Genomic DNA, 13,806 nt, shown 5'->3' on the forward strand with positions numbered 1-13,806 from the left:
AGGAGTGGGCTATCCTCTGTCCCCTCTGGGAGAGGCAGAACCTGGGAGGGCAGAAGACAGCGAAAGCTCTCCCACCAGTAGGCGGCATTCAATTTGTACAAATCAGTACTCCCTGCCTGCCCCCAGGAGGATCTAGGCCAGTGTGCACTGAGAGATTGCAGTTCAGTACACGGGGGAGCTCTTGGCTCTTGGCTCTGGGGCTGGACACCATCACGTGTACTGAACCACTCTCAGTGCACACTGGCTCAGATCTTCCTGGGGGCAGGCATGGGAGCACTGCTTTGTACAAATTGAAGGGTGCCTAGTGGCAGGAAAGTTTTCACTGTCTTTTGTCCCCACGGGGTCTGCCTCTGCTGAAGGGAACCAGAAGACAGCCTGCATCCCTCTGTGCCAGGCTCTAGGTAAAGATAACTCCGGTGTTGGACACACACCTGGCTGGCTTCTCCCAGATGCCCTGGAGGGTTGCAGCATTCCAGTCTTTTACCAGATGGGACCACAATTTGCAGTGAGCATTCTCCTGGTTTCCCCTATTCTTATGTGTCTCCGGGAATATTGAGGCTTCTCTGGCTCCCCTGTGATTCTGCTCTATTTTCCCACTGAGCATTCAGTCAGGGAAGACTCTTTGAGGTATTAAAGTTCCTGATATTCTGCTGCCCTGCTTTCCTACAGCAGCTTTCCATGGCTCCCTCCTCCACCCCCATTTATCTTCCTTTTCTCCACCTTCCTACCTTGTCAGAAGCTATCACTTTTCTCTCTGTAGCATTCCAACTGTTCTCTGTTTACATCTCAAGTTGAATTTGTAGGTGTTCAGGATGTTTTGAAAGTTACCTAGGTAAGTTTGGGGGACCAGATGAATCAATACCCTTACTCTTCTACCATTTTCCTCCTTCCTCATTCCTTTATATTCTAGTTGCTCTTTTAAACCACGGCTTTTTTTTTTTTTTCTGTGCTCACAGTGTCCTGGGCTGGTACAGGCTAGGAACCCAGGGTTCACTGAAGCAGCTGACTAGCTGTAGCATCAGGACCCTGCCCTTGTCTCTGCTATCAAGGAGGAGGGGATATGTAAACTGTGGTGTTCAGCAGCCACTCTGACCTGTAGAGTACCAGCAGTACTCCCAGCATTTGGAGTTCTAAGGCTGGATCCCTTAAATTCTAGTTGCTCTTTTAAACTGCAACTTTTTTTCCCTATGATTCAGGGCAGATGAATCTGCTCATGGTCCCTAAATCCTATCCCTTCCCACTGTAACATCAGGGGTGAGGGTTTCCTCTGTTACATTGTCTCCATCTCTGTTGCAGTTCTCTGTGTGGTCTTTCTGTCTTTTCATTGTGCAGAAGCCATTTAGTAATTACTTAGCTTTTTAGGAAGAATTTATAAATAGGTATAGATTTGGAGTGAGCAAGGAGGGGAGTTCATGGCCTTCCTAAGTGGCCATTTCAGACTGGACCCCCTTAATTTTTGTGTGTGTGTGATTGTTAGGATAAAGGGAACAGAAATGAGGGCTTTAGTGTTGAAGAAGAGTTCAGAAAAATACTCCTTGAGTTTCTTATCAGTATTGAATCATAGATACTCTTTTGCTCCCGTTTTGTTTGAACTAACACAAACTATATTTTCACATTGGGTAGTCAGCTAAGGAAGAAAAACAATTCAGAGGGCAAAGAGAGGACAATACTTCCAATTATTATATTTCTAATAATATAATGCCATATGAATAATGTTGCTGTTTATTTTCTGTTTGATATGAAACAAAGTCTACCAAGCTTAAAATGAGAAGCTCTCTTTTTAATCCTAGATCTACCTCAGCAACTTTTTAATTCTAATTAATTATAAACCTCCTTAAGTATCTCATTATAATTTCCAAAATCAGCTTATTATTTCTACAATGATTATTGGAATTATGTACTTTAATTTACTTAAGTTTTTTTTTCTTTTAGCTTCTAGAGGTGGTTCATTTGCTTGTTATGATGAAATAAATTCAAGAGCAGATAGATATGGAAACTGTGGCCGAGACTTTTGTAGTTTTAGGTATGTATTTAGAAATTTGTAGTTTTGTTTGGGATATAGGTTAAATGTTGCTAAGGTCCTAGAATATATGACAATTTATCACAGATTTCTTTTTTTTATGATCTGAGCTGTACCCATTGGCTACAAATTATATGTGTTCAGTGCTGATAATTTTACAACAATGATGTTTGTAGTAATAATTATTTATTCTATTTTACTAATGAAATAATTGAAGACTAGTTATAATTTACTAGAAATAATTGAAGACTAGCTCAAATTTCAGAAACTAATATAAGACAGACCAGGCTGTCAGATTTCAAATTTTAATTTTTCCCTTGGCACATAGCCTCACAAAACAAAAAATGTCACATCATACATAAATCAGTGTGCTCAAAAATGTTTTCTGAGAGAAAATTGTTGAAAACTGGAGTTAAGTTAGTAAGTTAATTTAGTAAAATTAGTTGTTAGTAAAACACTTTTTTTTAAACTTAGGTACATCAGCAATCTATGTTATTTCAGTAAATAATAAGATGATTTTTTCCTTCCTTATGCTTCTAGTAATCTTCTATGTGGAAAATTAGTCTGTGCGTGGCCACACAAGGCATTAGTATCACGTGCAAATTTGTCTGTGATTTACTCACATGTCCGAGAGGAAATGTGTGTATCTACATATCGAAGCAAAGAAAAGGCCATTAAAAATACATGGACAACATATGAAACACCTGAGGATAGAGATGATACATTTGTACAAGATGGCACTGTGTGTGGTCCTGCTATGGTAATTAGAACTACAAAATTTCCAGTGTTTAAAAAAAATTTTATAGTATACTCATTTTGGCAATATACCAAGCAATTCATTTTTAAATAGCCTTATTGAAATATTGTTTACCATAAAAATCACCCATAATCTGTACAATTCATTGCATTTGGTTAATATATGAAATTGTGCAACCATCACCATGCCCAGTTTTAGAGCATACCATTACTCTTGCCCATTTATCCATCTTTCACCATAAGCAACTCATCCAATTTTCCCAGTTATTAACATCTAACAATGATATGGTGCATTTGTTATAATCAATGAACAAATCAAACATTATATTAAATAAATTCCATACTTCATTCAGATTTATTTTACCTAATGCCTTTTCCAAGATTCCACCAAAAAGACCATATTACATTTATTATGTATCTTAAAGCTTCTCTTGACAGTGACAGTTTCTCATAATTTCTTTTTTGATGGCCTTGTGAGTTTTGAGGAGAACTAGTAAAATATTCTGTAGAATGTCCCTCAAATTAAGATTTGTCCAATGTTTCTCTCATGAGCAGGCTACATTTATGAGTTCTTGGAAGGAAACCCCAGAGGTAAAGTATCTTTGGTCATATCATTGTCAAGTGTTATTAACCTTGATCCCTTGCCTGAGGTAATATTTGTCAGATTTCTTGCTGTAAAGTTACTCTTTATTTCCATCTTTATATTCTACTTCCTTGAAAGAAGTTACTGTGCATGGCCCATATTTAAGGAGTAGGAAGTTTGTTACACTTTCTTGGAGGCTCAGTAGCTACACAAATTATTTTGAATTCCTCTGCACTGAAGGTTAGTTTGTTCTACATTTATGTATTCAGTCATTTATTTGTAACATTATAGACTCATGGTCTGGGTTATAATCCAATACTACTTTATTGATTTCATTGTTCAAGTTTTTCTATATTTGGTCATCAGGAGTTCCTTCAATCAATTCATGTCTTTGACAAACTTGTAACATTGTGCTTTTTTTTTTCTTTCTGAGTGCTTGCTTACTTTCCAGAATCAGAAGATGTTCTACATTCATATTGTATGTTTCCTGCCCCAGTTCTTAAAATCAGCCTTTCTCCAAGGACCCCTGGTTCATTTGATTGGGAAATGGTATTTAGAAACCAAGATCTAGGTATTAATTTTGCTTTTTGCTATTGGAGTGTCACTTTTTCTGGCCCCATCAGCAGACAGAACTAGGAAATTTTTATATCTACATACTATTCATGCATATGAAAATATATAGATACATATACATGAATATATGCATTTATGTATATATGTATATAATCATACGCATATTTTATTTCTATTTCTATATCTATATATCTACATTAAAAAACATGAAGTCAAAATTATACTTTTCAATTGAATCCACAATGTAGGGTTCATTCTAGCCTACCTTTTCATATCTCTGATTGTTTTCTTTGATAGTGATATACTTTGGCACTTTCTTTGACAGTGATATACGTAAATTCCATCCTTGGATGCATCTGGAATGCACATTAAACCATCTCAGAATTGCTGACTCATTCTACTGTGAAATTATTTTTGCCTTTATTCTGAAGTGTATGTAAAAATATTTTATTCAAGAATTATTTGGGTTAATTCATTTTTCCTCCTTGACATGTTTAGATTGTTCATTTGAAAAACTAAACTTTTTGGATTTCCCCTTGTCCTTGTTCACTTTATTTTAGTTTAGTTTTTGATATGTGAAATATAAAATGATTTTTAAGATTCAAAACTATAGGGGCACTTGGGCCGCTCAGTTAGTTAAGCACCCAACTCTTGATTTCAGCTCAAGTTGTGATATCAGAGTTGTGAGATGGAGCTTGGTGACTAGCTCTGTTCTCAGCATGAGTCTCTCCCTGCTTTGCTCCTCTGCACCCTCTACTCTGCTCCTGTGCACATGTGCTCTCTCTCTCTCAAAATCTTTTAGAGAATTTAGAAATTAAAAAAAAAAGATTTAAAATTGTATATGGTTATACTCAAAGAATTATCATTTTTTTATCCTTCTACTCCATTCCCATCCCTGTAAATTTTCTACCATTTTCATTACTCTCTCCTACTCTCAATAGAGAAACAATTAGTTTTTATTAGTTTCTATTCTCTTAGTTTTTATTTAGTTTTAGTTATCTTACCTTTTATTTTTGCATAATGGTGCAGATATGTACATTTTTTATATCTCATTTTTTAAACAAGTTCTATAAATACTTTTGCACTTCTTTTTGCTTAACACATTTCATGGGAATTAATTTACGTTAGTTCCAATGACTCCTTATTCTTTTATGTTTTCTGGCTGAACTTTACTTGATTGATTAAAATTAACATGATTTTTCTATTAAATAATTTATATACATCAAAAATGGCCTGAAAATACAGAAAAGGAATAGTAAGGGGAAAAAAATCATTTATAGTACTATCACCTAGAAATAAATTATCTTTACATTTCAGAACACTTATTTCCAGTATTTTTTGGTGTTTATAACATTTTTTCCATTGTCTTAACATTACAAAGTTAATAGAAATATAAATTTTAAAGGTAATATATCTTTGAATACCTTTTGAAATGGAGAAAAATATGAAGAAGGAATCCACTTACCCAGAATTAGCCATAGTTATTGGTGATCTTTTTTTCTTTAATTAAACTTTTAATTTTGAAATAATTATACTTTAATGGAAAGTAGGTTAGAGAGGTCCTGTCTATCCTACACCCAGATTGTCTTAGTATCTTTAACCTATGCAATATAAAAAAATAGGAAATTGATTGAAACCTTATTTAAATTTCATCTCTTTTCACATGAATGTGTTTATGTGTATGTCTAGTCCTGTGCAATTCTATAACATGTGTATATTCATGGGACTATTATCATAATCAATATACAGAGAACTGTTCCATCACCAAAATGGAACTCTGTCATGGCTTCACTTTGCAGTCATATCTTTCCCCTGTATACCTGATCCCATGTTCTAATCAGGTCTCCATCTTTATAATTCCATTATTTGGAAAGTGTTATAATAATAGAATCATGTAGTAACCTGTAGAGATTAGTTTTGTCACCCAGCATAATATCCTTGGGATCTATCAAGAAGGCTGCATGTGTCAATAATTTGTTCATATTTAGTGCAGAATAATATTCCATTGTATAGTTATACCACAGTTTGCCTAACCATTCATTCTTAACCATAAAGAGTATTTGGGGAGCTCCTGGGTGGTTCAGTTGGTTAACTTCCCAACTCTTGATTTTCTTCTGCTTAGAGGATTCTCTTCCCCACTCCCTCTACCCCACCTCCAACTTGCAGATGTACTTTCTCTCTCTCTCTCTCTCTCTCTCTGTCTCTGAAATAAATAATCTTTAAAAAAGTATTTGGGTTGTTTTCAGTTTTCAGATACTACAAATAAGTTGCTATTGACATTTGTGTGTAAATTTTTGTGTGGACATGTTTTCATTTCCCTGGAATGCAGTTGCTGAACCATGCGGCCAATATATATTTAATTTCATAAGGAATTGCAATTCTATTTTCCAGAGTGGCTGTACAACTTTACATCCCCCTCAGCAATATATAAAAGATCCAGTTTCTCTGCATCTTCACCAGCATTTGGTGTTATCAGTTTTTTATTTTAGCCATTCTAATAGGTGGATAGTGATATCTCATTGTAATTTTCATTTTCATTTCCTTAATAGTTAATGATGTATATCTTTTTGTGTGTTTATGTGCCATTTATATGTTGTTGTCAGTAAAATGTCTCCTAAAGTTCTTTTTGGATTTTCTAGTTGTATTTTTTTTATTGTCAAGTTTTGATATTTTACACTGGATACTAATTTTTTTGTCAGTTAAGTGGCTTGTAAATATTTTCTTTTAATCTGTAGTTTAAGTTTCATCCTCTTCACATGGGCTTTCACAGAGTAAGCATTTTAAAGTCAACTCAAAGAGCTCTTTGCCTAGTCCTAGATAGCCCAAATTTTCTGCCATGTGTTTTTCTTTTTTTAAAAAAAAGATATTATTTATTTATCAGAGAGAGAGAGAGAGAGAAAGTGCACACAAGCAGAGGGAGAGGCAGAGGGAGAAGCAGACTCCCTGCTGAGCAGGGAGCCCAACACAGGGCTAGATCCCAGGACCCTATGATCATGACCTGAGCAAAAGACAGATGCTTAACTTACTCAGCCACCCATGTACCCTGTGCGATGAGTTTTTCTAAACATCATTTATTTTGAGTAAATTTTTGAATAAGCTGTGAGACTTAGGTCAAGATTTTATTTTTGTCTATGGATACTGTAGTAGGGTTCTCCAGAGAAACAGAATCAATAGTGTGTGTGTGTGTATTTGTGTTTATGTGTGTGTATTTTTACAAGGACAGAATGAGTGGTTTATTTCAAGGAATTAGTTCATTTAGCAGTGGGGGTTGGCAAGTTCAAAATCTAGCAGTCTGGAAATTCAGAGAAGAGTTGATGTTTCAGTCTTGAATCTGAATTCTGCAGAGCAGCAGGATGGAAACTTAGGCTAGTTTCTATGTTGCAGTCAGGAGAAGAATTCTTTCTTTTTTGGGAAAAGCTCAGTCTTTGCTCTTAAGGCCTGCAACTGATTGGATGGTCAACCCACATTATGGAGAGCAATTGGCTTTATCAAAGTCCACTGATTTAAATGTTAATCACATCTAAAAAATACCTTCACATCAAAATCTAGAGTTTGACCAAACAACTATGCATCATAGCCTAGCCAACTTGAAATATAAAATTAGCCACCACAGATGTACAATTGCTGTAGTACTATTTGTGGAAAAGACTGTACTTACTTCATTATATAGCTTTGTACATTTGTTCAAATTCCATTAATCATAATGTGTGAGTATATTTTTGGGGTTTTATGCTCTAGTTTGTTGGTTTTATGTTCCTCCACCAATATCACACTGTTGATTACTTTAGCTATATAAGAAGCCTCAATATTGGGTGAAGTGATGCTTTTCATTTTATTCTTTTGTCAAGATTATTTTAGCTATTCTATGGCTTGTGCTTGCCCATATACATTTAGAATTAGCTTGTTTTTGCTTACAGCCTTGCTGGGATTTTGATAGATCAATTTGTAGAGAATTGATATCTCTGTTATGTTGAAACTTCCAACTCATGAACCTGGAGTATTTCTCCATTTAATAAATTTCTTTGATTACTTCATCATTTTGTGTTCTTCACAAAACCAATTCTGTGCATGACTTAAACATATACATATGTTTTTCATTTTCTTTTGAGTGATTGTAAATCATTAAAATCTTTATATTTGATATAGTTGACACACAATGTTACACTGATTTCATGTGAACAACTTAGGGATTCAACTTCTCTATATATTATACTGTGTTTACTAGAAGTGTTTACAACACCACTGACTATATTCCCTATGTTGTACCTTTTATTCTATGACTTATTCATTCTATAACTCTCATTCTCTTTCACACATTTTGCTCCTCTTCCTCCTTCCCTTGTCAATCATCATTTGTTCTCTGTATTTACAGATCTGATTCTGCTTTTTATTTATTTGTATGTTTTCCAGATTCCACATATGAATGAAATCATATGGTATTTGTCTTTCTCAATCTGACTTCTTTCACTTAGAATAATACCTTCTAACTCCATCCATGTTACACAAATGGCAAGATCTCATCCTTTTTTTGTGGCTGTGTAATATCAGGGCAGCATTGTACTGATAGAAAAATATACTTCTGTTGTGTTGGAACAGAGGGGAAATGGGGAGGAGCACAAGATACTCCACTGCTGTGCTATTTTTCCAGTTTGGATCTCAAATCGGCTCACCCTTTTTCTTACCACCTCTGAGTACTTCTGTTTATCTCTCAGCCATTTATAATTTTATAATGTTTTATAATTGTGCTTAGGAAATGCATGCAGAAATAGGTCTGTGTTATCTTGTCTAGACTCAAAGTCATAATGAATTGTTATTTTAATATTGTGCAATTTTTTTGTATTTCCTACAAATTTTGCTTTATGATTTTTTGGTGCTAAGTTATTCCTTTCTTATGTGTGAATGACTTCCTGATACCACAGAATTCAAAGGATTATAAGTTAATGTTATGAAAAATTATATGCCAACAAACTGGACAACCTAGAATAAATGAATGAATTCTTAGACACATTGTAACCTACCAAGACAGAACCAGGAAGAAATAGAAAATTTGAACAAACTGATTACCAGCAATGAAACTGAATAACTAGTTGAAAAACTCCCAAAAAACGAAAGCCCAAGAACAGATGGCTTTCAGGTGAATTCTACCAAACATTTAAAGAAAGTTTAATACCTATACTTCTCCAAATTTTCCAGAAAAAAAATGAAAGGAAAGCTTCCAAATTTATTCTTTTTATTTTTTAGGTTTTATTTATTCATGAGAGACACAGAGAGGCAGAGACATAGGCAGAGGGAGAAACAGGCTCCCCACAAGGGAGTGTGATGCAGGACTTGATGCCATAACTCTGGGATCATGACCTGAGCCAAAGGCAGATGCTCAACCACTGAGCCACTCAGGTGCCCCCAGATTTATTCTATGAGGCAGAATTACCCTGATTCCAAAATCAGATAAAGACACTACAAAACAAACAAACAAACAAACAACACAAACGCCCTATAGGCCAATATACCTGATGAATATAGGTGCAAAAATCCTCAACAAAATGTTAGCAAACCGATTCAAACTATATATTAAAAAAATCATTCGTTATGATCAACTGGAATTTGTTCCTGGGTTGCAAGGATGGTTCAATTTGCAAATAAATCAAATGATACAGCACATCAATAAAAGAAAGGACAAACACCATATGATTACCTCATTAGATGCATAAAAATATTTGACAACATCCATTCATGATTAAAACCCTCCACAAAGTAGGTTTAGAGGAACATGACTCAGTATAATAAAGTCTACTTATGAAAAAACCACAGCAAATATAATATCGTCCCTAATGGGCAAAAACAGAGCTTTTCCTCTATGGTCAGGAACAAGAAAAGAATCTCCTTTCTCACGACTTCTTTTGACAAAGCACTGGAAGTCCTAACCATAGCAGTCAGACAAGAGAAAGGAATAAAAGGGGTTCAAAATGAACAAATAATCTTAAGATTTGTATGAAATCAGAAAAGACCCCAAATAGCCAGAGGAATGTTGAAATAGAAAACCAAAGCTGGGGGCATCACAATGCCTGACTTCAAGCTGTATTACAAAACTCTGATCATCAATACAGTATGGTACCTACACAAAAACAGACACATAGGTCATGGAACAGAATAGAAAATTCAGAAATTAACCCTCAACTCTATGGCCAACTCATCTTTGACAAAGCAGGTAAGAGTATCCACTGCAAAAAGGACAATCTCTTCAATAAATGGTATTAGGAAAATTGGACAGCCACATGGAGAAGAATGAAACTGTACCATTCTCTTATACCATACACAAAGATAAACTCAAAATGGATGAAAGATCTAAATTATGTGAGACAAGAATCCGTCAAAATCCTAGAGGAGAACACAGGCAACAACCTCTTAAGAACTTGGCCACAGCAACTTCTTGCAACACACATCTATGAAGGCAAGGGAAACAAGAGCAAAAATGAACTATTGGGACTTCATCAAGATAAAGAGCTTCTCTGCACAGCGAAGGAAACAGCCAGTCAACAAAACTAAAAGACAGCCTACAGAATGGGAGAAGATATTCACAAATGACATATCAGATAAAGGGCTAGTATCCAAGATCTGTAAAGAATGTATCAAACTCAACACCCAAGAAAAGACAATCTAGTCATGAAATGGGCAGAAGACATGAACAGACATTTCTCCAAAGAAGACCTACACATGGCCATTGGCACATGAAAAAATGCTCCACATCACTTGCCACCAGGGAAATGCAAATCAAAACCACAATGAGATGCCACCTCACACCAGTGAGAATGGCGAAAATTAACAAGACAGGAAACAACAAATGTTGGCAAGGATGTGGAGAAAGGGGAACCCTCTTGCACTGTTGTGGGAATGCAAGCTGGTACAGCCACTCTAGAAAACAGTATGGAGGTTCCTCAAGAAGTTAAAAATGGAGCTACCCTATGACCCAGCAATTGCACTACTGCATATTTACCCCAAAGATACAGATGTCATGAAACAACAGGACACCTGCGCCCCAATGTTTTATAGCAGCAATGTCCACGATTGCCAAACCATGGAAGGAGCCATGATGTCCTTCAACAAATGAATAGATAAAGAAGATGTGGTATATACATGCAATGGAATATTACTCAACTATCAGAAAGGACGAATACCTACCATTTGCTTTGGCATGGATGGAACTGGAGGATATTATGCTGAGTGAAATAAGTCAGTTGGAGAAAGACAATCATAATATGGTTTCCCTCATATGGGGAATATCAGAATAGTGAAAGGGACTGTAAGGGAAAGGAGGGAAACTGAATGGGGAAAAATTAGAGGGAAGACAAACCATGAGAGACTCCTCTACTCTGGGAATCAAACAAAAGAGTTGCAGAAGGGGACGAAGGTGGTGGGATGGGATGACTGGGTTGACAGGCACTAAGAAGGGCACTTGATGGGATGAACACTAGATATTATATGTAGGCAAATTGAATTTAAATAAAATATATTTTCAAAAGGGCATCCAAAATGGTAGGGAAGAAGTAAAATGTTTGACTATTTGCATATGGTGTGATACTATACATAGAAAACCCTAAAAGAAGGGAGGGGCAAGATGGCGGAAGAGTAGGGTCCCCAAGTCACCTGTCCCCACCAAATTACCTAGATAACCTTCAAATCATCCTGAAAATCTACGAATTCAGCCTGAGATTTAAAGAGAGACCAGCTGGAATGCTACAGTGAGAAGAGTTGGCGCTTCTATCAAGATAGGAAGACGGGGAAAAAAGAAATAAAGAAACAAAAGGCGTCCAAGGGGGAGGGGCCCCGCGAGGAGCCGGGCTGAGGCCGGGGCGAGTGTCCCCAGGACAGGAGAGCCCCTTCCCGGAGAAGCAGGAGCTGCACCAACCTTCCCGGGTGGAAAGGGGCTCCCAGGGAGTTGGAGCAGGACCCCGGGAGGGCGGGGATGCCCTCGGGCTCCCTGGGACACTAACAGACACCTGCGCCCCGGGACAGTGCGCGAGCACCCTAAGGGCTGCAGCGTGCACGGCGGGACCTGGGGCAGCTCAGGGGGCTCGTGTGGCAGCTCCGCGTAGAGAGGGCTGCCCAGCTGGGAGCTGAATCCAGGAGCACAGGCCTGGGAGCACAGGGCGCCAGGGACACAGCCCAGGATCCGGCCTCCCCCGGGACAGGCAGAGGCCGGGAGGGCCCAGGACAGCAAGGACGCTCCTGCCCCGAGCTGAGCAGATCAGCAGCCCCACCCCCGGAGCATCCAGGCCCTGCAGACGGAGAGCTCCGGAGTTAACTGCGGGAGCTGACTCCAGGGCTGCAGAGCTGGCCCCGCAACTGGGGTTGTTCCTCCTGGGGTCTCACGGGGTAAACATCCCCCACTGAGCCCTGCACCAGGCAGAGGGCAGAGCAACTCGCGCAAGTGCTAACACCTGAAAATCAGCACAACAGGCCCCTCCCCCAGAAGACCAGCTAGACGGACAAGTTCCAGGGGAAGTCAAGGGACTTAAAGTACACAGAATCAGAAGATACTCCCCCGTGTTCTTTTCTTTTCTTTTTTTTTTGTTGTTGTTTTGTTTTGTTTTGTTTTTTTCTTTTTGATTTCTGTTGCTTCCCCCATGCTTTTTTTTTCTTTCTTTCTTTTTCTTTCTCTTTTTCTTCTCTCTCTCTCTCTTTTTTTTTTTTTACTTTTTTTCTTTTTTCTTTTTCTCTTTTCTTTCCTTTCTCTCCTCTCTTTTTTTCCTTTTCCCAATACAACTTGTTTTTGGCCACTCTGCACTGAGCAAAATGACTAGAAGGAAAACCTCACCTCAAAAGAAAGAATCAGAAACAGTCTTCTCTCCCACAGAGTTAAAAATTTGGATTACAATTCAATGTCAGAAAGCCAATTCAGAAGCATAATTTTACAGCTACTGGTGGCTCTAGAAGTCTCTTGAGACAACTCAAGAGACTTCATGACTGCAGAATTTAGATCCAATCAGGCAGAAATTAAAAATCAATTGAAAGAGTTGCAATCCAAACTAGAAGTCCTAACGACGAGGGTTAACGAGGTGGAAGAACGAGTGACATAGAAGACAAGTTGATGGCAAAGAGGGGAACTGAGGAAAAAAGAGACAAACAAAAGACCATGAGGATAGATTAAGGGAAATAAATGACAGCCTGGGGAAGAAAAACCTACATTTAATTGGGATTCCTGAGGGCGCTGAAAGGGACAGAGGTCCAGAATATGTATTTGAACAAATCATAGCTGAAAACTTTCCTAATCTGGGAAGGGAAACAGGCATTCAGATCCAGGAAATAGAGAGATCCCCCCCCTAAAATCAATAAAAACCGTGCAACACCTCGACATTTGATAGTTAAGCTTGCAAATTCCAAAGATAAAGAGAAGATCCTTAAAGCAGCAAAAGACAAGAAATCCCTGACTTTTATGGGGAGGAGTATTAGGGTAACAGCAGACCTCTCCACAGAGACCTGGTGGGCCAGAAAGGGCTGTCAGGATATATTCAGGGTTCTAAACGAGAAAAACATGCAACCAAGAATACTTTATCCAGCAAGGCTCTCATTCAGAATGGAAGGAGAGATAAAGAGCTTCCAAGACAGGCAGCAACTGAAAGAATATGTGACCTCCAAACCAGCTCTGCAAGAAATTTTAAGGGGCACTCTTAAAATTCCCCTTTAAGAAGAAGTTCAGTGGAACAATCCACAAAAACAAGGACTGAATAGATATCATGATGACACTAAACTCATATCTTTCAATAGTAACTCTGAACGTGAACAGGCTTAATGACCCCATCAAAAGGCGCAGGATGTCAGACTGGATAAAAAAGCAGGACCCATCTATTTGCTGTTTACAAGAGACTCATTTTAGACA

General features: G+C 37.6%; 1 protein-coding gene across 1 annotated transcript in view; it reads left to right on the plus strand.

The window, feature by feature from the left end:
- LOC144284571 (disintegrin and metalloproteinase domain-containing protein 5-like) overlaps positions 1–13,806 on the plus strand; it is a 134,508-nt gene that overhangs the window by 94,705 nt on the left and 25,997 nt on the right. The window contains exons 15-16 of the mRNA XM_077849251.1: positions 1,933–2,023; positions 2,561–2,780. Coding sequence (XP_077705377.1) covers positions 1,933–2,023; positions 2,561–2,780 — 311 coding nt within the window. The remainder of the gene's footprint in view (positions 1–1,932; positions 2,024–2,560; positions 2,781–13,806) is intronic.

Source organism: Canis aureus, chromosome 15 (assembly GCF_053574225.1).
Source record: "Canis aureus isolate CA01 chromosome 15, VMU_Caureus_v.1.0, whole genome shotgun sequence".
Classification (NCBI taxonomy): Eukaryota; Metazoa; Chordata; class Mammalia; order Carnivora; family Canidae; genus Canis; species Canis aureus.